Source organism: Cynocephalus volans, chromosome 2, assembly GCF_027409185.1.
Source record: "Cynocephalus volans isolate mCynVol1 chromosome 2, mCynVol1.pri, whole genome shotgun sequence".
In the NCBI taxonomy this organism is placed as follows: Eukaryota; Metazoa; Chordata; class Mammalia; order Dermoptera; family Cynocephalidae; genus Cynocephalus; species Cynocephalus volans.
In genome coordinates, this window is record NC_084461.1 from 152,063,069 (window position 1) to 152,089,102 (window position 26,034).

Here is a 26,034-nt window from a genome sequence, read left to right on the forward strand (position 1 = left end):
GCTGAGCTTTTACTTCCCGTGCAAGACTTCTCCCTGTTCCGTGCACTCTGGCCCGGGCTGTTGGATCCTGCAGTGGCAACCCCACAGTGTGTGTGGTTTCCGTCGAGTCTCCGCCTCCCTAGCCGGAGGTCTCCCCACTCTGTGTGCACTGGGCTGGGCTGGGACGTGTCTTCTGCAACCCTCGTCTATCAGCTGGGCCTTCAAGACCCTGCTCGGCGCTACCTCGCCCAGGATGTCTACCAAGTTTCTGCTAGGCGCAGATGACCGGTCGCTCTGGGTGCCTTTGTAGCACTGTGTAGATCTTTCTCGGGACTTATCACCTTCCTCCTGGTATCGCGGTTATTTGTGTACTTGTCTTATCTCCCACACCAGAGCATGAGCTCCTCGGGGGAGGAGCCCACAGCACACGGTTCACCTTTGTATCCCCCCGGCACGGGCCGAGTCCAGTGCCCGCTCACAGTCAGCTCTCCGGCAGGTTCAAGCGAACTCTCCAACCAGACTATTCCTAACCAGAAATCGGTTAGGCTTTTTTCCGAACTGGTGGCCGCAGAGATGGTATCTGCCTCCCAGTAACAGGAAGTTTGCCGGGGCCGGAGCCCAGGGTGCGGTGGAGTAACAGTTGGCCCAGCCCGTACTTCCTTGCGCTCCTGACGCTGACCAGGGATGACCCACGCCACCAGCTCCGCCAGAGAACCACGGAGGGAGTGGGAGGGGAGGCTGGCCCACAGGCCCCGGGAAGCCCTGCGCCGGGGCAAGCAAGTGGGAAGGCTCAGTGAGGAGCCGAGCCGGGTGAGGAGGACAGGCTCGGCTGAGCCTGGCCGGAGCTGCCACCACCTGTGAAAATGGAGGCAGCCCAGGGGGCGGTGAGTGGCCTGGTGGGGCAGGCGGAAGCTGGGCGGGCGTCTGCCCCCCGATCAGAGCCGGGCCGGGGGTCACTCACAGGGCTGTGCCGGGTCAGGCGGTTCCCTCTCTGCCTCTGCTTTGTTGCCGTCCCCGTTCTCAGCCGTCACAGCCTCGGGCTGCTTAGTCGTCCCGTGGCGTGGCTCAGGCACTCCCAGGAATGTTCTTTTATGCCGGCCTGAAACCTTGAATCCTGAATAGGGCAGCTGGCCGCCTTCAGCGCGGCCCCAGCCTCCGGGATCCTGGCTGCATCAACAGCAGCCCCGGCGCCGTGTTCCCTGTTTAGAGACTCGCTTTTGCAGCTAAGAAACAGTTCTTTTCCTGCTCCATACTTCAAAGCTGTTGCCTGTAAATGAGGCAGCCTCTCCTGCCTAGGGCAAAGTGGCGGTCTGCCCCCACGACCTGCCACCAGCAGCGGTCCTCCCTTAAGAGACGGCAAGAGGAAGGTCCACAAGTTTCCCAGCTGCCTAAGGCCCAGTGGCCGCCTTTTCCACCTCAGCTACTCCGCGCCAACTGCCGCAGCCACCGCCATCTTAGGATCCTCTAGAAATGTGCTTTAGATTACAAGCTGCAGAGCCAAATGTGGAATAAGGCAGCTCACATCTGTTTTTCTTCCTTTGAGAGCAGAACCAGGGCATGAAAGAGCTGTGATTGTGGGGTCTCTTGCCAACACCAACATCCAACAAGGCCGAACAGGGTCAGGGCCATTGTAAAGGTGCTCGCCGCCTGCTCGCCGCGGCCCGCCAGTCCACACGCTCCTCCCAGGGGGGCCAGAGATCACCGCATCAGCCCGACGCACTCCCACCTCGGAGGGAGTCCTGTCATGTTTTTCTGTACCTATCATTTTCTTTATCTTTTTTTCCAAAATAGTAATAGAAATACCCTTTTTGTTAAATTGCTTTTTTCCTAATTATTAATATACACACATAGGGGGAAAATCCATCAGTATAGGCTGTAGAAAGTGGAAAGTGAAAATCCCCCAGTATCTCATCACCCAAAGATAACCATTGTTAATAATAGTTTAGTGTGTGTATGCCCTTCCATACTTTTTATGTGTATGTATGCACATATTTTTCAAGACTTTCATAAGTTTTTTATTTATATTATGGGCATTTTTCCATGTTAATATATATAAGTCTATCTCATCTTTTTATTTTTTATTTTTTTATTTTTATTTTTATTTTTTTATTTTTTTTATTTTTTTTTCCCCCCGTGGAAACACGATTACATTTATTTTTTTTTAATCTGTTGCCTATTTTATTTCTTTCTTTTTTTTTTTTTAAATTTTTATTTTGTCGATATACATTGTAGCTGATTAATGCTCCCCATCACCAAAACCTCCCTCCCTTCTCCCTCCCCCCCTCCCCCCCAACAATGTCCTTTCTGTTTGCTTGTTGTATCAACTTCAAATAATTGTGGTTGTTATATCTTCTTCCCCCCCCCCCCCCCGGTTTGTGTGTGTATGTGTGTATGTGTGTGTGTGAATTTATAAATTAATTTTTAGCTCCCACCAATAAGTGAGAACATGTGGTATTTCTCTTTCTGTGCCTGACTTGTTTCACTTAATATAATTCTCTCGAGGTCCATCCATGTTGTTGCAAATGGCAGTATTTCATTCGTTTTTATAGCTGAGTAGTATTCCATTGTGTACATGTACCACATTTTCCGTATCCACTCATCTGATGATGGGCATTTGGGCTGGTTCCAACTCTTGGCTATTGTAAAGAGTGCTGCGATGAACATTGGGGAACAGGTATACCTTCGACTTGATGATTTCCATTCCTCTGGGTATATTCCCAACAGTGGGATGGCTGGGTCGTATGGTAGATCTATTTGCAATTGTTTAAGGAACCTCCATACCATTTTCCATAGAGGCTGCACCATTTTGCAGTCCCACCAACAATGTATGAGAGTTCCTTTTTCTCCGCAGCCTCGCCAGCATTTATCGTTCATAGTCTTTTGGATTTTAGCCATCCTAACTGGGGTTAGATGGTATCTCAATGTGGTTTTGATTTGCATTTCCCGAATGCTGAGTGATGTTGAGCATTTTTTCATATGTCTGTTGGCCATTTGTATATCTTCCTTAGAGAAATGCCTATTTAGCTCTTTTGCCCATTTTTTAATTGGGTTGCTTGTTTTCTTCTTGTAAAGTTGTTTGAGTTCCTTATATATTCTGGATATTAATCCTTTGTCAGATGTATATTTTGCAAATATTTTCTCCCACTCTGTTGGTTGTCTTTTAACTCTTTTAATTGTTTCTTTTGCTGTGCAGAAGCTTTTTAGTTTCATATAATCCCATTTGTTTATTTTTCCTTTGGTTGCCCGTGCTTTTGGGGTCGTATTCATGAAGTCTGTGCCCAGTCCTATTTCCTGAAGTGTTTCCCCTATGTTTTCTTTAAGAAGTTTTATTGTCTCAGGGTGTATATTTAAATCCTTAATCCATTTTGAGTTGATTTTAGTATACGGTGAGAGGTATGGATCTAGTTTCATTCTCCTGCATATCGATATCCAGTTATCCCAGCACCACTTGCTGAAGAGGCAGTCCCTTCCCCAGTGAATAGGCTTGGTGCCTTTGTCAAAGATCAGATGGCAGTAAGTGTGAGGGTTGATTTCTGGATTCTCTATTCTATTCCATTGGTCAGTGTGTCTGTTTTTATGCCAGTACCATACTGTTTTGGTTATTATAGCTTTGTAGTATAGCTTAAAGTCAGGTAGTGTTATGCCTCCAGCTTTATTTTTTTTGCTGAGCATTGCCTTGGCTATTCGCGGTCTTTTATTGTTCCATAAAAATGTCTGAATAGTTTTTTCCATTTCTGAGAAAAATGTCTTTGGAATTTTGATGGGGATTGCATTGAATTTGTATATCACTTTGGGTAGTATGGACATTTTCACTATGTTGATTCTTCCAATCCAAGAGCATGGAATATCTTTCCATCTTCTTGTATCCTCTCTAATTTCTCTCAGCAGTGGTTTGTAGTTCTCATTATAGAGATTTTTCACCTCCTTGGTTAACTCAATTCCTAAGTATTTTATTTTTTTGGTGGCTATTGTAAATGGGCAGGCTTTCTTGATTTCTCCTTCTGCATGTTCACTATTGGAGAAAAGAAATGCTACTGATTTTTGTGTGTTGATTTTGTATCCTGCTACTGTGCTGAAATCATTTATCAATTCCAAGAGTTTTTTTGTAGAGGTTTTAGGCTGTTCGATATATAGGATCATGTCATCTGCAAACAGGGACAGTTTGACTTCATCTTTTCCAATCTGGATGCCCTTTATTTCCTTCTCTTCTCTGATTGCTCTGGCTAGTACTTCCAACACTATGTTGAATAGGAGTGGTGAGAGTGGGCATCCTTGTCTAGTGCCTGTTCTTAAAGGAAAAGCTTTCAGCTTTTCCCCATTCAGGATGATATTGGCAGTGGGTTTGGCATATATGGCTTTAATTATGTTGAGATACTTTCCCTCTATACCTAAGTTATAGAGGGTCTTTGTCATGAATGAGTGCTGAACTTTATCAAATGCTTTTTCAGCATCTATAGAGATGATCATATGGTCCTTGTGTTTGAGTTTATTAATATGGTGTATCACATTTCTTGATTTGCGTATGTTGAACCAACCTTGCATCCCTGGGATGAATCCCACTTGATCGTGATGAATAATTTTTCGTATGTGTTGCTGTATTCTGTTTGCTAGTATTTTAGTGAGGATTTTTGCATCTATATTCATCAAGGATATCGGCGTGTAGTTTTCTTTTTTGGTTATATCTTTACCTGGTTTTGGTATCAGGATGATGTTTGCTTCATAGAATGAGTTTGGGAGATTTGCGTCCGTTTCAGTCTTTTGGAATAGTTTGTAAAGAATCGGTGTCAATTCCTCTTTGAATGTTTGGTAAAATTCTGCTGTGAATCCATCTGGTCCTGGGCTTTTCTTTGTTGGGAGCCTTCTGATAACAGCTTCAATCTCCTTTATTGTTATTGGTCTGTTCAAATTTTCTACGTCTTCACGGTTCAGTTTTGGGAGCTTGTGTGTGTCCAGAAATTTATCCATTTCCTCCAGATTTTCAAATTTGTTGGTGTATAGTTGTTTATAGTAGTCTCGAATGATTCCTTGTATTTCAGATGAATCAGTTGTAATATCGCCTTTTTCATTTCTAATTTTTGTTATTTGAGTCTTCTCTCTTCTTTTTTTTGTTAGCCATGCTAATGGTTTGTCAATTTTATTTATCTTTTCAAAAAACCAACTTTTTGATTCGTTGATCTTTTGAATTGTTTTTTGGTTTTCAATTTCATTCAGTTCTGCTCTGATCTTAATGATTTCTTTCCGCCTGCTAACTTTAGGATTGGATTGTTCTTGTTTTTCTAGTTCTTTAAGGTGAAGTGTTAGGTTGTTCACTTGCCATCTTTCCATTCTTCTGAAGTGAGCATTTAATGCGATAAATTTTCCCCTCAATACTGCTTTTGCAGTATCCCACAGGTTTTGGTATGATGTATCATTGTTTTCATTAGTTTCAATAAACTTTTTGATTTCCTGCTTGATTTCTTCTTGGACCCATATGTCATTAAGTAGAATGCTGTTTAATTTCCATGTGTTTGTATAGTTTCCAGAGTTTTGTTTGTTATTAATTTCTAGTTTTAATCCATTGTGGTCTGAGAAGATACATGGGATAATTCCAATTTTTTTGAATTTATTGAGACTTGATTTGTGACCTAATATGTGATCTATCTTGGAGAATGATCCATGTGCTGATGAGAAGAATGAATATTCTGAGGTTGTTGGGTGGAATGTTCTGTAGATATCTGCCAATTCCAATTGGTCTAGAGTCTTGTTTAGATCTTGTGTTTCTCTACTGATTCTTTGCCTAGATGATCTGTCTAATATTGACAGTGGAGTGTTCAGGTCCCCTGCTATTATGGTATTAGTGTCTATTTCCTTCTTTAGGTCTAATAGAGTTTGTTTTATAAATCTGGCTGCTCCAACATTGGGTGCGTACATATTTATGATTGTTATGTCTTCTTGATGGATCAGTCCTTTTATCATTAAGTAGTGTCCCTCATTGTCTCTTTTTATGGTTTTTAGTTTAAAGTCTATTTTGTCAGATATAAGAATAGCCACTCCAGCTCGTTTTTCTTTTCTGTTTGCATGGTAAATCTTTTTCCATCCTTTCACTCTTAGTCTGTGTGAATCTTTATGGGTGAAGTGGGTCTCTTGTAGGCAGCATATAGTTGGGTCCTGCTTTTTGATCCAGTCAGCCAGTCTGTGTCTTTTAATTGGGGAATTTAAGCCTTTAACATTAAGAGTTGTTATTGAAAGGTGTTGATTTATTCTTAGCATTTTATTGGTTGTTTGGTTGTCTTAGGTGTCTTTTGTTCCTTGCTTTCTGATTTACTGTTTGGTTTCTTTGTTTGTTGGTGCCTTAGGTTGTAGATAGTGTTTTTGTTAGCTTGTTTTCTCTTCATGAATGCCATTTTTATTGTACTAGCGGGTTTAGATTTTTCTTAGGTTTTTATGGCAGTGGTAGTTATTTTTCAGGAACCAAACCCAGTACTCCCTTGAGGATTTCTTGTAAGGGTGGTCTTGTGGTAGTGAACTCCTGCAGTTTTTGTTTGTCTGAGAAATATACTATTTGCCCCTCATTTCGGAAGGATAGCCTTGCAGGGTAGAGTATTCTTGGCTGGCAATCTTTGTCTTTTAGTATTTTGAAAATATCATCCCATTCCTTTCTAGCTTTTAGGGTTTGTGATGAAAAGTCTGATGTTAACCTGATTGGGGCTCCCTTATAGGTGATTTGACGCTTCTCTCTTGCAGCTTTTAAGATTCTGTCTTTGTCTCTGAGTTTTGCCAATTTGACTATGACATGTCTTGGAGAAGGCCTTTTTGGGTTGAATACGTTTGGAGATCGTTGAGCTTCCTGGATCTGAAGATCTGTGATTTTTCCTATACCTGGGAAGTTTTCTGCCACTATTTTGTTGAATATGTTTTCAATGGAATCTCCATTTTCCTCCCCTTCTGGAATACCCATGACTCGGATATTTGAGCGCTTGAGGTTGTCTGATATCTCTCTCAGATTTTCTTCCATGTCCTTGATTCTTTTTTCTTTCTTTTTGTCTGCTTGTGTTATTTCAAACAGCCCATCTTCAAGTTCAGAGGTTCTCTCTTCAACTTCGACAAGCCTGCTGGTTAAACTCTCCGTTGTGTTTTTTATTTCGCTGAATAACTTCTTCAGTTCAGCAAGTTCTGCTACATTTTTTTTCAGGACATTGATTTCCTTGTATATTTCCTCTTTCAGATCCTGTATACTTTTCCTCATTTCATCATGATGTCTAGCTGAGTTTTCTTGTATCTCATTCAGTTTCCTTAGAATTATCACTCGAAATTCCTTGTCAGTTATTTCAAGGGCTTCTTGTTCTATAGGATCTAGAGTATGAGATTTATTAACTTTTGGTGGTGTACTTTCTTGATTTTTTGTATTTCTGGTGTCTTTTTTTTGGTGTTTATTCATTGTGGCAGGGGGTTTCACAGTCCACCGGTTTAAGACTAATGACTAACTAGGATGTTGCTGTGGTTGCCAATTTGGTATGGCTCCCGCCGTGACTGCTCAGTTGGCCTCTAGTGTCTTGTGTGTGTGGTTGCCTCGGGTCTTGGGCTTCTCCGGGGATCCACCTTTCTGGTCAGCTTGTACTCTGCTGGGCTGGTGGATCACGTACCACAGGGTGTGTGATCTCTGTTGAGCTTTCACTTTCTGTATAGGACTTCTCCCCGTTCCGTGTGCTCTGGCCCAGGCTGTTAGATCGTGCAGTGGCGACCCCACCGGGTGTATGGTTTCTGTCGAGTCTCCGCCTCCCTGGCCGCACGTCTCCCCCCTCTGTGCACACTGTGCTGGGTTGGGGCGTGTCTTCTGCACCCCTCGTCTATCAGCTGGGCCTTCAAGACCCTGCTCAGCACCGCCTCGCCCAGGAAGTCTACCAGGTTTCTGCTAGGCACAGACGACCGGTCTCTCTGGGTGCCTTTGTAGCACTGTGTAGATCTTTCTCGGGTCTTGTTCACCTTTGTATCCCCCCGGTATAAACCGAGTCTAGTGCCCGCCTGCAGCCTGCTCTCCGGCAGGTTCAAGCGGACCTGGGAACTCTCCTACCACACTATTCCCAACCAGAAATTCGTTAGGCTTTTTTCCAAACTGGTGGCCGCAGAGATGGTATCTGCCTCCCAGTAACAGGAAGTTTACCGGGGCCGGAGTCCAGGGTGTGGTGGAGTGACAGTCGGCCCACCCATACTTCCTAGCCCTCCCAAAACTGGTCGGGACGCCCCACACCCCCAGCCCTGCCAGAGAACGGTGGAGGGAGTGGGAGAGGAGGTCGGCCCGCAGGGTCCGGAAAGCCCCGCGCCAGGCCAAGCAAATGGGCTCAGTGATGGCCGAGCAGGGCGGAGCTGCCCGCACCTGGGAAAATGGAGGCAGCACCGGGGCAGTGAGTGGCCTGGTGGTGCAGGCGGGGAGCCGCGTGGGCATCCACCCCCCGAACAGAGCTGTGCCAGGGATCACTCACAGTGCTGTGCCAGGTCGGGCGCTCGCTCTGTCTCTGGTTTGTTGCCTTCCGTGTTCTCGGCGCTGCCACCTCGGGCTGTTCAGTCGCGGCGCCGCTCGGGCGCTCCCAGGAGTCTTCTTTAATGCCGGCCTGAAACCTCGAATCCTGGATAGGGCAGCTGGCCGCCTTCAGTGCAGCCCCAGCCTCCGGGATCCTGGCTGCATCCACAGCAGCCCTGGCGCCGTGTTCCCTGTTTCAAGACTCACTTTTGCAGCTAAGAATCAGTTCTTTTCCTGCTCCACACTTCAAAGCTGTTGCCTGTAAATGAGGCAGCCTCTCCTGCCGGGGGCAAAGTGGCGTTGAGCCCCCACAACCGGCCAGCAGCAGCAGTCCTCCCTTAAGAGATGGCCAGAGGAAGGTCCACAAGTTTCCCGGCTGCCTGAGGCCCAGTGGCCACCTTTTCCACCTCAGCTACTCCGCGCCAGCCGCTGCAGCTGCCGCCATCTTGAAACCCCTATCTCATCTTTTTAAATAGCTGCAAAGTATATCATTTTATGGTCATACTATGATTTATTATTCACCTTTACTGAACATCTAATTTTTCATTATCCTACGCAGTGTTTCAGTCAATTACTTTGTACATCCAGCTTTGTAAGCTTTATTTATTCATTGAAGGAATGTACATTGAGAACAGTAGGTACTCTTCCAGGCTCTTTGGATACATCAGTGGGCAAACCAAAAAAGAAATGACCTAGTATTTAGAAAGTAAGAAGTGCTATGAAATAAAAGAAAGTAGATCAGGATAAGGGGCCTCTATGCACCTTGAAGGTGAGCGACAGGAACTCTCATTCACTGATGGTGGGAATGCAGAATGGTACAGCCACTTTAGAAGACAGTTTGGCAGTTTCTTACAAAAGTAAACATACTTTTACCATATGATTCAGCAGTCACACTCCTTGGTATTTACCCCAAAAATTGAAAACTTATGTCCACACAAAAACCGGGACACAGATGTTTATAGCAGCTTTAATCATAACTGCTCAAATTTGCAAGCAACCAAATGTCCTTCAGTAGATATATGGATAAATATACTGTTACATTCCAGCAATGGAATATTATTTAGCACTAAAAAGCACTATCAAGTCATGAAAAGACATAGAGTAACCTTAAATGCCTATTACTAAGTGAAAGAAGACAATCTGAAAAGACTACATGCTGTATGATTCTAACTTGATGACCTTCTGGAAAAGGCAAAACTATGGAGACAGTAAAAAGATCAGTGGTGCCAGGGGTTAGGGGGAATGGAAGGATAAATAGGCAGAACACAGGATTTTTAGGGCAGTGGAACTCTGTGTTACTGTAATGGTGGAGACATATCATTATGCATTTACCCATAGAAAGTACACCACCAAGAGTGAACCCTAATGTAAACTATGAACTTTGGGAGCAATAATGGTGTTTCAGTGTAGGCTCATCAGTTGTGACACGTACCACTCTAGTGGGGGATTTGATAATGAGGGAGACTATGCACGTGTGGGAGCAGAAGCTATAGGAGAAATCTCTGTACCTTTCAATTTTGCTGTGATCCTAAAACTGCTTTAAAAAAAAAAAGTCTTAAAAAAATGTTCCAGGGATTAGGAACATGTTGCACTATCAGAGTGGTCGAGGTAGGCCTCATTGAGAAGATGACATTTGAGCAAAGAGTTACAGTAACTGAGGGAGTTAGTCATGTATCTTGGGGAAGAGTAGTCCAGGCTAAGGGAACAGCAAGTTTTAGGGTCTTAAGGCAGGAGTGTATCAGGCATTTCTAAAGAACAGCAAGATCAGTAGCTGTAGCAGAGTGAACAAAAGGGAGGGTAATAAGAACAATGTTATGTAAGGCCAGTAGATCACTATCAGTACTTTGACTTTAATTTCAAGTAAAATCGAGACCCTTTAGAACATTTTGAGCAGAGGAATGACGTGATCTGACTTATATTTTAAAAAGATTACTCTGGCTGCTATATTAAGGATAGACTATAGGGGATTAAAGCTACAACAGGGAGATCAGATAAAACAATATTGCAATAATCCAGGCAAGTTTGGTATTGGCTTTGACCAGGGTGATAGAAGTGGGAATGGTGAAAATTCGTCAGATTCTAGATATATTTTGAAAGTAAAGCAAATCAGTTTTCTTGATGGATTGGATGAATGATGTGAGAGAAAGAATGTAGTCAAGGGATTTTGTCATAAGCAACTGGAAAGATGGAGTTTTTTGTCATAAGCAACTGAGATGGTAAAGGCTGAGATCAGGTGTGGGGGGATTAAAAGTTCTATTTCGGTCATACTGAGCTTGAGATGTTAATTAGACATCAAGAGGAGATATTGAATATGGATTTGGATATGAGTCTGGAATTTGGGAAATAGGTGTAGGCTATTTGTTTCTCTACAAATAGGGAAGTCATTGACTCTTAGATGGTATTTAAAGCTGCAAAATTAGGTGAGATCAGGTAGGTGTGGAGATGTAAATATAGAAGACTTAGGTTTGAGCCCTGGTGTACTCCAGAATTAGAAAGTAAGAGAGAAGAGGAGGAACTGGCAAAGGAGAGTGAGAAGGAGCAAACATTAAAGCAAGAGTAAATCGGGAGAGGTGATCACCTGTGTCAGAAGCTGCCAGTGAATTAAGTAAAATAAAGACTGAGAGTTGACCATTGCAGTTAGCAACGAAAGTTCATTAGTAACCTTGAAAAGAGCACTTTCAGTGGAGTAGACATAAAAGAGAATGAGAGGAGAAGAAATGAAGACAGTGAATTGAGTTTAGTACAAAGGGGAGCAGTATCTAGCAGGGGGAGTAAGGGCAAAGAGAAGGTTTTATGTTTTTGTTTTTGGTTTTTTTTGTTTTTTCTTTAATGGAAAAGATAGCAGCATGATTTGTATTCTGATGAGAATGGTCTAATAGCAGGGGAAAAAAAAGATGACATAGACAAGAAAGAGGAAAACTGTTGGTACTTTGCCCTTAAGCATATAAAAAAAGATGGAACCTAATTTTTTTTTGCTTGTTTGTTTTTGAAAGTTGGCCAGTATACTGATCAAACCCTGGTGTTATCAGCACCACTTTCTAACCAACTGAGCTAACTGGCCAGCCCAAGATTGGAGCTAGTTGAACAGATTCAGGGACTGGCTTTTACAGAAAAGTGTATGTGAGTACAGCTTCTAGTTGAAAGGTAGATATGGTAGTGAAAGTTTAGAATTAGAATATATTCCCAGAAGTGGATTTATATATTTTAAAATTTTTTCATAAATGTTACCAAATTGCCTTCTAGAATGGTTCTATTAATTTATATTCCCAACAATTGGCTTAATTCCCCACATCCTTATCAACACTGTATTGTTTTACTCTTTTTCAATCTGAAAGGGAAATGCTATATTCCTTCCAGTCTTCACAGCTTCAATTCTGTCTCATACCATTTACATCCAGGGGCCCTGGCTGGTTTGCAGAGAGGCAAGAGTGGGTTGAGTGAGCTGAAGTAAAGGAATGTCAGTGAGCTTGTGGTCTCTTCCCATAACTGTTCTTATGATGAATAAAGACATTTGCCCTATGGAGCTGACAGCTAAATATTAAATTCAGTTTGAAGTTTTAGAGAACAGAAGGGAGAACAAAAACATAACTATATAACGGACTGCTTTATAAGCCAGGAAATAACATTGTTCATACTGTTAGTTTCTACTGGAACAGGATACTACTGTGGTATACTTTATCCCTTTTACCTTTGTTCTAAATATTCTTTTGAGGCATAGAGAACTGGTAGCATGTGAGGCAAACAGCCAAACTGCAACCCCCTGCAGCTAATTCTCTACTGAAGGAACAGAAAAGGTAGTCAAAAGATATAGTATGGACCTTACTTTGAATTATGCAAATGAAAGGGATTAGAGGGAAGTGACATTATTCTACACCATACACCCAGCTTCACCTTGTCTTCTTTTCCAGGCTTTCTCTCCTCCAAATGTAAACTTACAGGCTATTAGACTGGAGACAAAAATGAACTTCTGTGTATTCTCATAATTTACATTTATTGAGCATTGTGCCAGTTACAATGATAAGCACTTTACTACATATGCTGTCTTCTTTACTCCACTTACAAGCCTTGTGAGTTATAGGTGTTATCATCCCCATTTTATAGATGAGGAAACTGTGACTTACAGAGGTTAATAATCTGCTCAGATACCTAGGTAGAAAGGAAAGATCTAGGATTCCAACTAAGTAATTATGACCAAAAGTCCGTACTGTTAATCACTACCTTATGCACTGTAAGTTTATCTTCTGTTAGAATATTATCTTGTCATATAGTTCTCCTGCTGAGACCATCTGGGTGTAGGGAGTCTCTTCTGAGGAGGACATCCTGGAATCAGTTAATCAGGAAAGAGGTAGAGTGTTAGGAGGGGGGAAAAAAAAAGGCCTGAAAGTTGATCTCAACAGAAGAGGAGATTTTGCATCTTTCTATGTATATCCTTTTATGAGTCTAGATCTTGAGAGTTGTCTAAAACAGTACTTCCAAGTGCTGGAAGCTAACAAACAAGAAAGAAAAAGGCCTCTTCTCTTGATAAAGGACAGAGAGTTGAGGTTAAGCAGGAGGAACCCAAACAGCTAATTTAAGCTAATAATGAGGGAAATATTTCTGGTAAGCCAAATTATCTAGCCCAAGAGTCCTCTATGCTTATTTCCAGTTGTTTTCCCGTATTGTTTAGTGAGATTTCTTTTACTGCTTACAGCATGTATAAGAGTAAGAATGGCAATTCCATGGTACTTGTGCCTCCATTTACCTATTGAATTTATATTGAGTTCACAGCATTCTTTTCCCTTGAACCCCAACATAGCCTCAACATCCACCTTACCCAGATCTAGTGTTAAGGATATAACAGCTCCTCTTTCCCTGCCCCCCAGTTATGGCAGATGTAGTCAGTGGGAAACAATTAGAGATTTTCCTTTTGGTTCTAACCTTTATAAGTCTGTTTAATTTCATTAAGGAAAGTACCATTTCCTGCTGCTACAATAGTACAAAAGTGGCAACAGTTACTGGCTTCAGTGGCTGCCAACTTGGCAGTGCCATCATCTCCTAGCTGTTCATCAGTGCAGTGTGGATCTCTCTCTTAGGAGGAAGTGCTGGGAAGGAAGGAGTTGGGACTTTCTAGGTGTGGGATAGAGCAGGGAAGACAAGGAGGGTTATCATACTTAGAGAGGAACATCAAAAGCAAACCTCAGTGCTATCACTCCTGTTTATAGTAATGTGAGTCTAACTCCTAGATTTTAAGCTTTTGGAGGGCAGGGCCTTCAATTTCAGTAAGTACTGTTGAATAATACATATTGAATAAAACTGAATTGGAATGAATAAGTGATGACTTGGCCAAGCCACAGCATGTCATAGCCACCATGGAATGGTCAGACACTTGAGCAAAATGAGATAGTTTTCTGTTTCAAATATGTTAATCATTCTACTGTTGCAAGGTCATAATAGTATACTAATTACTGTTTTAATTGATGTAGATGTATTTGGCATAGTCCAAAAGACAAGACATATGTGGCAAATTGCAACTTTAATGTAGGGATAAAAGTTGTGATTCTAAATAATCTTTCTTGGGGAGGAGAATCAAGATGGCAGAATAGATGGTCTCCAGTCTATTCCACTCTCTCCTCCAATCAACCAATTTACAATTATTACAAAGCAAAGACTGCCAAGCTGGGGCCACTAGAGCTCAGGGGAAAAGAAAGACCTGTGGAGTTCATGAAGGGCGGGAGAAGCTACAATGAGAGAAAGAAGAGACCACTTTGAGGGTTTCGAGCCCCAGCTAGTTCAAGGCTGGCCCTGCTGAGCACATAGAGCAAGAGCTGGCAAAAACTGTAGCTGTGCCTTTTGTGTGAAGTTGCTTGGAGACTGCAAGAGAGAGGAGGGCCTTGGCCAGCAAGACCACTGACAGAGTTCCCATGGACCCACATACAAGCAAGGGGCCACTGACAACTGAAAAAAGGAGCCACTCAAAGGCTGGTGAGTCATTGCAAGTGACCAGCACATAGCCTGCCCCTTGGGAAGTGTTTGGAGTCCAAGCAGTGAGGGAGACTGGCCCACCGGGGAAATGTTGCGGCACAGCATGGATAGCAGATCTGCCCTCCAATCAGCACAAGCCCACTCAGTGGAGACTGGTCAGGAATATAGAACTTTGGGGGGTGCAGTTTGCTGAAAAGACTCAGGCCTGGACCAGAGTTTCCACCTCAGGTATAATGGACCTCACAAGACCCTGAAGTGCTTGAAAGGTCAACAGTTAAGACCGGAGCTTCACAAAAAGCCTTCCCCAGAGAATTAGCAGCAAAGCAGCAATTTAGCTCAACTACAGGGCTCAAGTACAGGTCCCCACAGGCAGTTCCCCCATTTTAGAAGTAAGCAAAGGACAAGTTAGTTCTAGTGCAGAGTTTCAGTGGTGGGGGTAACTAATAATCCCAACACAGAACTGAAAGAAAACCCAAAAAACCCACAGATCAGAGGTAATTCTTATATTAACCAGTAAAGATCTAACACCACCAAAGAACACTTATAAAACCTAGAAGATCTGGAAGCCCCTGGGGTCCTAAGCTGGGGTGAGGGGTAGCTGAGGGCCTCAGCCACATCCCCCTGACCTCTGCATCCAGTCCATGACAACTGAACCTCTGCGGAAGCCCCCCAGCCTCTTGAGCTGGGTTGGGGGGGTGCCATGGGCCTCAGCCATGCCCCCCCAACATCCACATGCAGTTCAATGACAACCACACCACCACCAGAAGCTCCCAGGTTCCCACGCTGGGGGTGGGGGGTGGGAGCTGAGGGCCTCAGCCATGCCCACACCCGTCCCCCGTGTCTGCCTCCAGCCCAGCGATGACCACTCTACTGCCAGCAGCCCCCCTGGCCCTCAAGCTAGGGAGGGGTGGAGCTGAGGGTCTTAGCCACACACCCCTGATGTCCATATCCAGACTGGTGATTACTGACCTGCTGCCGGAAGCCTCCCAGGACCCTGAGCTGGGGTGTGGGGGGGGTCAGAGGGCTTCAGCCACACCCCCTGACATTCGCATCCAGCCCAGCAATGACCAAGCTGCCACCAGAAACCCCCTGGGCTCCCAAGCCAGAATGGGGGGTAGCCTGTGGGCCTCAGCCACCCACCTCCCTCCACAACCAGGCCAGTGAAGGAATTAGCCTTGGAGCAGCCCCACCTCCCACCTCCATCTCTGTCTCCCTACCCCCCTCCTTCCTTCCCCTCCCATTGCTCCACAACATCTTAGAATGTAAAAAAAATAATAATTTTTTTAAAATACTAAAAATAAAAATAAATAATCCTTCTTGCCGATACATTATCCAGTCTTTTACAAATTTTTCTTCCCATCACAGTTCTTGGTCTGCCTGTTCCATCTTTTGCTGTAGAATATAGGACCTTTACTTTCCCCATGAGGATATCAGCATGAAAAGGCCCCAAAACTTTGCTCCATTTGACCTTGGCCTTCCCCACAAACACAAAATATATGAGCCACCTTTACCCTTCCAAAAGTACCCTAGTTCTTTCTATCACATTTATACAGTGCTACTCTTTCTTGAAAGAGGGAAGAAGGGAAAATATCCATCTTAGATTAAATTGAATTTGAGTCAAAGGTAGAGAAGCAATGCTTGAGAACTGAGCTTTTCTGCAATACCCTGCTTTCTTAGACTTCCATGCCTTAGCACTTAATCTACCCAGAATGTACTCCTCTTCCTCCAAGTCAACCTGGGATACTGCAATTGATACTTCAAAGATAACCTGTTCTCTGAAGCCTTTCCCGTCTGCCCTCCTGCCCAAGCAGAGTTAGTCTCTTCGTCTGTTCCCATAGCATCTTGATGTACCTCTCTGATAACGTTAGTCACATTGTGTAGAATTATTTATCTACAAATCTGTTTCCCCCACCAGACTGAACTTCCTCAGAGCCGAGATTTTATTTTATTCATTTGTTTATCCCAGCACCTCACACATAGTAGCTATTAAACAAATGTGCCATATTGAATCTTTTTAGAACTGTTATATCTCTGTAAGGCAAGTTAGGATGAGATCATGAAAGAGAGCATAGAGTTTGGTATTGAGTAAATTCCAAGCTTTAGCCTTCCAGACAATGGTTTTTGTCATTTAGGTCTGTAAATTATAAGAAAAGCCACATGACCTTTTAAGGCTGCACTAAGGAAAACACGTACATGAAAATATTCCATATACACAGAACAGATCAAGGCAGATCAAGAAGAACTTTTCACCTGGGCTGCTCCTATGTTTCATGCTCTGCTAGGAGTATTGGTCTTCCTTAACCTCTTAGTACACATGTCATTACCATGATGTGCACGTAAGTCAGGCTTCAAACAGTGAAAAAGAAGCACTAAGATACTTATGGAATGGAGAATTTGTCTTGGGAATTGGACCTAGTACAGTCGTGTTCAAATATGGGGAAATAGGTCTAAAAGGGATAGTTGAAAGGTCAGGAAAAAAATCACTGATCAGCCCTACTGAAATAATGTTATGAATGGACAAGTTAGAACTTGCAGGGAAATCTAGAAGCTAGGCACATCCAGCTGCTGGAGTTGGACCATAAAAGGATGGGGGATGGAAGTGGGCTGGTATAGTGTTGTAGAAGTCAGTGGAGAGCTGCTGCTTCTGTAATTTTGCTGCCAAGAGTTTGGTGGTGGACTTGGGGTCGTTGGTCAACAGCACTGGTAGTTCCAGACACGGAGCAGGGAAGAACAAGGACAAATTGGAACCCAGTGGCATCTCTGCATCTTACTCTAACCGTCACTAACCACAGCTACCTTCAGAGTCATGGCTAGGGACCTCAGGAGCTGAGGGCAGCCCCTGCCAACACATGACAGGAGTGTGGGGTGCCATCATGTGGGTGGCCTGCTACTGCCACAGATACCACCACCACATGGGTGGTCCTCCATAGCCACTGCCACAGCCACTACTCAGGCAAGGGTGGCCCACGAAGCATTCTACTGCACTAACACAAGGGAGGGACACTGGTAGAACCTGGGGAAAGAGGTGAGTGAGCATAGACCTGGGACCCAGTGGCCCAATGCACAGGGGAATTTTGCTGCCCCCCCCCCAGTAGTCCACCTGGGGGTGAGAAGTATTTGCACAGCCCACATGACTGCCTTGATCAGGGGAGAGACACATAGAATCCTTGGAGAGTGCAGAAACCCAGGATAGCCAAATAGAGTAAGGAAGAAAATTCACAGCCACCACTAACCCATCCCCCAACCAGGGGAAGCAAGGACCTAGAAGGAGCCTCTGACTGTTGGAAAGAGGAAAGAGAAACCCCTCCCAGGGTCACCCATTCAAACTGAGGAGATCCAGTATGCCCCAGTGCACCCATCAGGGTCACAGGACGCTAGCCAGGGTGCCGTCAAGCCTTCCCAGGGACACCAATCTAAACCAAAAAGTGACAGGGCACCCAGATGCTTCTTTCAAGAACTCAAGAGCTCTCCCATGTCTTTGACAACCCAACACAGTATCACTAACCTCAGCAAGGAATTACTGAGTGCCCCAATGCCTAGGCCATGGAGGCATTCACACACAACTGTGACATTGAATACAGCCGAAGTACCCACATGGAGACTACACTACTGCATCTGCCCAGAACCAATACTAAAAGACCCTACTCAGTGGTCAATATAAAACACATCTACAGGAGGAAGTCTGTCTCCTCAAAGCCCACTCTAAAGTAATAGAAGAAGCAGCTGCTCTACTAGGTGACCAGACATCAAAGTAGAGATGCTAGAAATACGAAAAAATGAAATATGACACCACTGAAGGAATACAATAATTCTCAAGTACCAGACTCCATAGACCAGGAAATCTTTCAAATGACTGAAAAGGAACTCCAAGCAACAATTTTAAGGAAACTCAATGAGATACAAGAAGACTCGGTTGGAAGACAATGAAATGAGAAAAACCTTCTAGGTTATGAAGGAGGAAATTTACAAAGAGATCAATACCTTAAAAAGGGATGTAGCAGAACTCCTGGATCTGAAGGATGCATTCAGCAAAATAAAAAACACAACCAAGAGCTTGAGCAGCAGGCCAGAGCAAGCAGAAGAAAGAATTTCTGATCTTGAAGAAAGTTCTCTCAAAATAAATCAAGCAGACAAAAGAAAAAATCAAAAGAATGAAGAGAGTCTAAGCTAGCAGACAAACTTACACAAACAAACATCTGAATTATGGGTGTTCTGGAAGAGGAATGGAAAGGAAAACACACTGAAAACATCTTCGAAGACACAATAGTGGAAAACTTCCTGGGTATAGGGAGAGACATGGACCTTCAGATCCAGGAGGCTCAAAGAACCCCAAATGGATTCAATTCAAAAGGTCCTCTCCAAGACACATTATAGTCAAGCTGGCAAAACTCAAAGACAAATAGGGAATCCTAAAAACAGCAAAAGTGTCAAGTGTCCTATAAGGAAGTCCCCATCAGACCAACAGCAGTCTTCTCAACAGAAACTCTACAGGCCAGAAGAGAATGGGGTAATATATTCAAAATCCTAAAAGACAAAAAGTGCCAGCCAAGAATACCATACCCAGCAAAGCTTTCCTTTAGAAGTGAAGGAGAAATAGTGTATTTTCCAGACAAACAAAAACTGTGGGAGTTCAGCACCACATAACCAGCCCTACAAGAAATATTCAAGGGAGTCTGGCATCTGGAATCAAAAAACGATAATCACAAGAAAAAAAAACCCACTGGTAGAACAAAAATGCAAACAAGCAAAACTCTGGAAACTATACAAGTACATGGAAATTAAACATGTTCCTGAATGACCTGTTGGTCCAAGAAGAGATTAAATAGGAATCAAGAAATTTCTCGTAACCAGTGAAAATAAAGACACATCATACCCAAACCAGTGGTATGCTGCAAAAGCAGTACTAAGAGAGATGTTTATTGCAATAAACCCTTACATCAAAAGAATAGAAAGATTTCAAATAAACAACACTACACCTCAAAGAACTAGAAAAACAGGAACAATCCAACCCCAAAGTTAGTAGACTGAAAGAAATAATTAAGATCAAAGCAGAACTTAATGAAATAGAGACCCAAAAAATGATACTAAAGGTGAATGAAGCAAAAAGTTGGTGTTTTGAGAAGGTAAACAAAATAGACAAACCATTAGCTAGGCACACTAAAAAAAGAGGAGAGAAGACACAAATAACAAAAACAGAAATGGAAAAGGCGACATTACAACCAATACCCCAGAAATACAAGGAATCATTAGAGACTGTTATAAAAAACTATACTCCAACAAATTTGAAAGCCTGTAGGAAATGGATATATTTCTGGACACATACAAACTACCAAGACTGAACCCAGAAGAAATAGAAAACCTGAACAGACCAATAACAGCCAACATGATTGAATCAGTAATCAGCAGTCTCCCAACAAAGAAAAGCCCAGGACTGGATGGCTTCACTGCTGAATTCTATCAGACCTTGAAAGAGGAATTAATACCAGTTCTCTTCAAACTACTGCAAAAAATTGAAACAGAGGCCATTCTCCCAAACTCATTCTGTGAGGCCAGCATCACCCTCATAACCAAAGTCAGACAAAGACACAACAACAACAGAAAGAAAACTACAGGCCAATATCTTTGATGAATATGGGTGCAAAAATCCTCAACAAAATATTAGCAAACAGAATACAGCAACACATCTAAAAAATGATACACCATGATCAAGTGGGATTCATCACAGGGGTGCAGGGATGGTTCAACATATGAAAGTAAATAAATGTGATATTCCACATCAACAAAATCAAGGACAAAAATTATGATTATCTCAATACATGCAGAAAAAGCATTTGACAGAATTCAATATCCCTTCATGATAAAAAAAAAACTCTCAGCAAATTAGGTATAGAAGGAAAGTATCTCAACATGATTAAAGCCATATATGACAAACCCACTGCTTATCATCCTTAAGAACAGAAACAAGACAAGGATGCCTACTCCCACCACTCCTATTTAACATAGTATTGGGAGCACTAGGTAGAGCAATCAGGCAAGAGAAAGGAAATAAAGGGCATCCAGATTGAAAAAGACAAAGTCAGACTGTCCCTGTTTGCAGATGACATGACTGTATAAATAGAAAAATCTAAAGACTCTACCAAAAAAACTCTTATTGCTGATAATCAATTTCAATAATGTTGCAGGATACAAAATCAACACACAAAAGTCAGTAGCATTTGTATACTACAACAAACTAGCAGAAAAAGAAACCAAGAAAGCAAGCCTATTTACAATCGTCATCAAAAGAATAAAATACCCAGGAATCAATTTAAGGAGGTGAAAAATCTCTAAAAGGACAACAAATCACTGCTGAAAGAAATTAAAGAGGAAACAAAAAGTGGAGAGATATTCTATGCTCTTGGATTGGAAGAATTAAGATTTTGAAAATGCTCATACTACCCAAAGCAATTTACAGATTTAGTGCAATCCCCATCAAAATACCAATGACATTCTTCACAGAAAAGGAAAAAACAATCCTAACATTTATATGGAACAACAAAAGACCCAGAATAGCCAAAGCAATCCTGAGCAAAAAAAAAATAGAGTCAGAGGCATTACACTACCTGACTTCAAATTATACTACAGAGCTATAGTAACCAAAACAGCATGGTACTGACATAAAAACAGACACTCAGACTAATGGAACAGAATAGAGAACCCAGAAATCAGCCCACATACTTACAACCAACTTGTCTTTGACAAGGCAACAAGAACATACTTTTGTGAAAAGACTGCCTCTTCAGTAAATGGAGCTGTGAAAATGACATCCATATATGGTTTGTCTATTTTGTTTATATGTTTATCTTCTCAAAAAAAAATATGTAGGAGAATGAAATTAGACCCATACCTCTCACCATATACCAAAATCAACTCCAAGTGGATTAAAGACTTAAATATAAGACTTGAAACTATAAAACTCATAAAAGGAAACAGGGGAAACACTTCAGGAAGTAGGACTAGGCAGACTTTATGAATAATACCCCAAAAGCACAGGCAACAAAAGAAAAATTAAACAAGTAGGATTATATCAAACCAAAAAGCTTCTGCACAGCAAAAGAAACAATTAACAGAGCTAAAATCAGCCTACAGAAAGGGCAAAAATGTTTGCAAACTATGCATTTGACAAAGGATTAATATACAGAATATAAAAGGAATTCAAGCAATTTAAAAGGCAAAAAACCTGATTTTAAAATGGGCAAAGGAGATGAATAAGCATTTCTCAAAGGAAGGTATACAAATGGCCAACAGACACATGAAAAAATGCTCAACATCACTAAGCATCAGGGAAATGCAAATCAAAACCACGCTGAGATATCATCTCGTGGCAGTTAGACTGGCCATTATCAAAAAGACAGAGAATAACAAATACTGGCAAGATTGCAGAGGAAGGAGAACCCTCCTACATTGTTGTTAGTAGGACTGTAAATTAATGCAGCCATTATGGAAAACAGTATGGAGGTTTCTCAAACAACTACAGATAGAACTGCCGTACGATCCAGCAATTCCACTGCTGGTATATACCCAAAGGAATAGAAATCATGTCAAAGGGATACCTGTACTCTCATGTTTATTGTAGCTCTGTTTACAATAGCCAAGTGTTGGAACCGACCTGAATGTCCATTGATGGACTACCACTCTGCTATAAAAAGGAATGATAATCTGCCATTTGTAGCAACAAAGATGAACTTAGAGAAAAATATGTTAAGTGAAACAAGCCAGGCACACAAAGAGAAATACCACATGTCCTTATTCATAAGTAGGTGCTAAAAAAAGAAACAAACAAACAACAATCACAGTAATTCATTAAACTTTCAAAAAAAAGAACAGAACCGAGGCCACCAGTTATGGGAAAGGGGGAAGGGGAGGGTGCATTAGCAAGAAATAAGGAAAGGGCCGCAAAAAATCATTACATGTGTAATGTTGAATATACTATATACTAATTATCCTGATTTGAGCATGACATATTGCACACCGGTATTGATACTCAATGCTGTATCCCCCAGATATGTACAATCAATTATGTTTTAACAACAAAAAGTCATGGCAGCTACCTCGCTTCTACCTTCCAAATCTCACATAAATTTCTCTTTTCGCCAGTTCTAGCCCACAACCATACAGGGAAATGGGTTCTAGGAAACTTAATTCTTTTTTAGGCGAGTTGACACAGTATAAACCACCACAATATACCTCTAAATTTTGTAAATTGAATTTAATTTCAATTTTAGAAGCAGTACTCAATTGAACAAGAAGAAGCAGAGATAAGAGACATACATGACTTTAAATTTTTTAAAAAAGCATTCTTAGGTATGGCCTAGTAACTAACATGTCTTACTAGCACACATTTCAGTGCTAACTGCTACAGATGATTTTAAGGTGATTATATAAACATTTCTTTGTCTTTTGATGGTCAACATAGAATTTAAGATACTTTTTAAAACAATCATTTCTTGAGACCTTCTAAAGAAGGAGATAAAGGAAGTAATATTTATTGTAGATTGTGTCAAGAACTTCTATATGTCTTATTTAATTCATATACCAAAGCTATGAGGCTCCTGAAAGTGAAGTAACTTAAGATCAAGTTCATATAAAAATTCAGCCAGAATTTAGAGTAATTTACATCTCAGTTAGGTTATCTTTCTCTCTTGTCTTGGTTGGTTATTCTTTCTTATGTTTTTTAAACTTTTTGTTGAAGGGTAACACAAGCATTCAAGTACATAAAGTGAACTAATCTTAAAGAATACAACTCAATGAATTTTTGCATATCTATGTATACATCTGTTTAATCACCATGCAGATAAAAATATAGACCTTTTCCAATACCTTGATAGATTTTCCTTGGCCACTTTGTACTTTTCAGGTAAGTTGCCTTATATATTTATATTTTTCATTAAAATAGATGGTGCAATTCTTGGAACAGTGCTGGGGGAGGTGAACATTAGCAGTAAAATGAAAATGTTAAATAGTGTGCCTTATAACTGCTTTGAATTACATCTACTTATTTCACTTTCTCTTTCTGCTTTCACCCTAAAACAGGTAATCAGATCCTGTCCCTTGGGAGCCTCTCAAAATATCAGATTTATCCAATGAAACTCAAGGGCATCTCCATCTGCTATTCAGCTCTCAAATCTGCCTTGTGTGGGAATTATGTCAGCTTTGGTGTCTTCAAGTTGTATGGAGACAACCATTTTGACAATGTACTCCAGGCCTTTGTCAAAATGTTGCTGTCAGTGTCCCACAGTGACTTGCTAGTAAGTAATCATGCATCATGGGAGTCTTCGTGTGAAATGTGAAGTAACACCACCACAGGCCTGGAATTATTATAATGAAGGCTGGCAAGTTAGAATAGCACCAGAACATTGTATATTTTAAGACAGCATACTTGATCTAACATACAGAATTTGGACTAAAAACTATAGTGACTGTGTTTATATAATTAAGTGTACAGTTTAGAAAGCTGCAGCTACTACCTTCTGAGAAATTGGTCATCCAGAGTACTCCAGGTCTTACCTATAGAGAAAATAGTTAGCAATTACAACAAATTGCTTATAACTGTACTTATAATTCAAAAAAGGTCTGTATTTCCTTAAGTAGACAATACAGAATTGGCTACAGGATCTTCACCTTCCTGCTGTTTGGCATTTTTTTTTCCATTAAAATTCTGGTGTGGTGGACAGAGTGCTGAACTAAAAGTTGAGCAACCTAGCATATAGTTTCAGCTCTGCCTCTTACTAGTCATTTACCTTGAATTAATTACGTTCTGTATTTCTCCAGCTTTCAATTTCCTCCTCCATTTAAAATAAGTGGATTAAACTAAGTGGTTACTAGATGCCTCTTCTGCTCTATTGTCTAGTTTCTGTGATTTATGTCATTGGTCTTCAAACTTTGAGGCCCATCAGAAACACCTGGAGTGCTTGTTAGAAATTCAAATTTTCAGGCCCTTGCACTGACCTGTGTCATTATCAGACTTCTTTTTTTAACATCTCTGTCTGATTACACAGAAGCCAATATGTGCCCAACGTGGTTGCAATAATTACCTAGTAACAGCAGATTTCATGCTCAGGCTTAATTCAGGTTTCCCCATCTGCTCCCACCCCAAGGTTACAAGTAAGATCTGAGGGCATTTGTTAGTCAGCCTGTGTAAGAAATGCTCCTTGACCTTCTAATGGACTAGTGCACCCTCTTCCACCTTTCTAAACTAATCCTAATAGGGCCACACCTCAAGCGAAAGTTGTTAAGCCTCCTTGTAGTAGAATGGAATGCTCGTTAAAGGCTATGCCTGTATGACAGAAATTACAAAGTAGAAACTTTAGTCGAATCAGCCATATGTTATAGTCACCTCATTGAGGGGACGCTTCACTACAATTGAAGGCTACCAAGAAAACTGGTGTGGTTCCAGGAATTTTTCTCTCACTTTTTTTCTAATAGTCAAGCAATTCTCCATTTGAGTAATTCTCAAACTTGAAGGGTGCATAAGACTTGTAGGATATATGTTAAAAATGCACATTTCTGAGCTTCACTCCAGAGCTTTTCATTTAGTGAGTCTGGAGTGGGGACCAGAAAACTGCATTTTTAATAAGCACCACAAGTAATTCTCATGGGATTAATCTCACTTTAAGAAATGCTGCTCTGATGTATCTGTCTTATGCGTGTTGTACTTTGACATTGGTTTGGGTTGCATTTGAGATTTTCTAGGGTATCTTTCTCATGCAATTATCTTTTGCCTATAGTGTATGGTAAATATTAAGCCACTGACCAAATTCTGATTTAGTTAGATAGGATGGTATTATGTAAATACAGTAGACTATAGTGCCAAATCTTACTATAACACAAATCTTTTGTGTATTTAAAAAACAAACAAAAAGGTTGCCTAGCCACTGTTAAGCACTGTTCAGTGTTACGATATTCCAGTCCAGAAGAATAACTCACACTGCATAAATGTGAATTTATGTCACACTGCAGGGATTTTACTTGTATTTAAGTGTTAGGTAAAATTGAAATAACATACTATGCTATAGCTTCAAATTAGGATTTCTAGAGATCAAGAGATTCCTATTAGAACCCCTTTAAATGTTGAATTGGGAATCATTGTCATTTTTTTCTGTATGTTTATTGACCTTTTGTTTAAGTAAGTTTACTGTTTTCCAATCTTATAAATAGCAATTTTCACTAGACTGTAACATGTCTTTTTCCTCCCTGTGACTTGACATTTAGTATATCTCTGTGTTGTAGCAATATCGGAAACTGAGCCAGTCTTATTATCCACTCCTGGAATGTCTTACCCAAGACCACATGAGCTTCATTACCAACTTAGAGCCTCCTGTACTCCTGTACGTTCTCACATCTATCTCAGAGGGACTCACTACTCTTGGTAAGGATCGTGGAGAACATGATTTCCAGAGGAAAAACTTGACTGTGGTCTCTTAATGTATGTGCTTATTGAGACTATCATCCTGCAAATGGAAAAAAGATATTATGAACCCAAACTGAATATAACTATTACTTGCAAGTGGGCAAATGTATTTTTTCGTATTTTGATTACAGTTTATTTTCTAATCAGC

The 26,034-nt window shown here is 41.4% G+C and overlaps 1 protein-coding gene across 1 annotated transcript in view; it reads left to right on the forward strand.

Annotated features, from left to right (window-relative positions):
- Positions 1-26,034, forward strand: part of RANBP17 (RAN binding protein 17) — a 358,620-nt gene that overhangs the window by 284,698 nt on the left and 47,888 nt on the right. The window contains exons 23-24 of the mRNA XM_063086918.1: positions 23,510-23,724; positions 25,706-25,844. Of these exons, the coding sequence (XP_062942988.1) occupies positions 23,510-23,724; positions 25,706-25,844 (354 nt within the window). The remainder of the gene's footprint in view (positions 1-23,509; positions 23,725-25,705; positions 25,845-26,034) is intronic.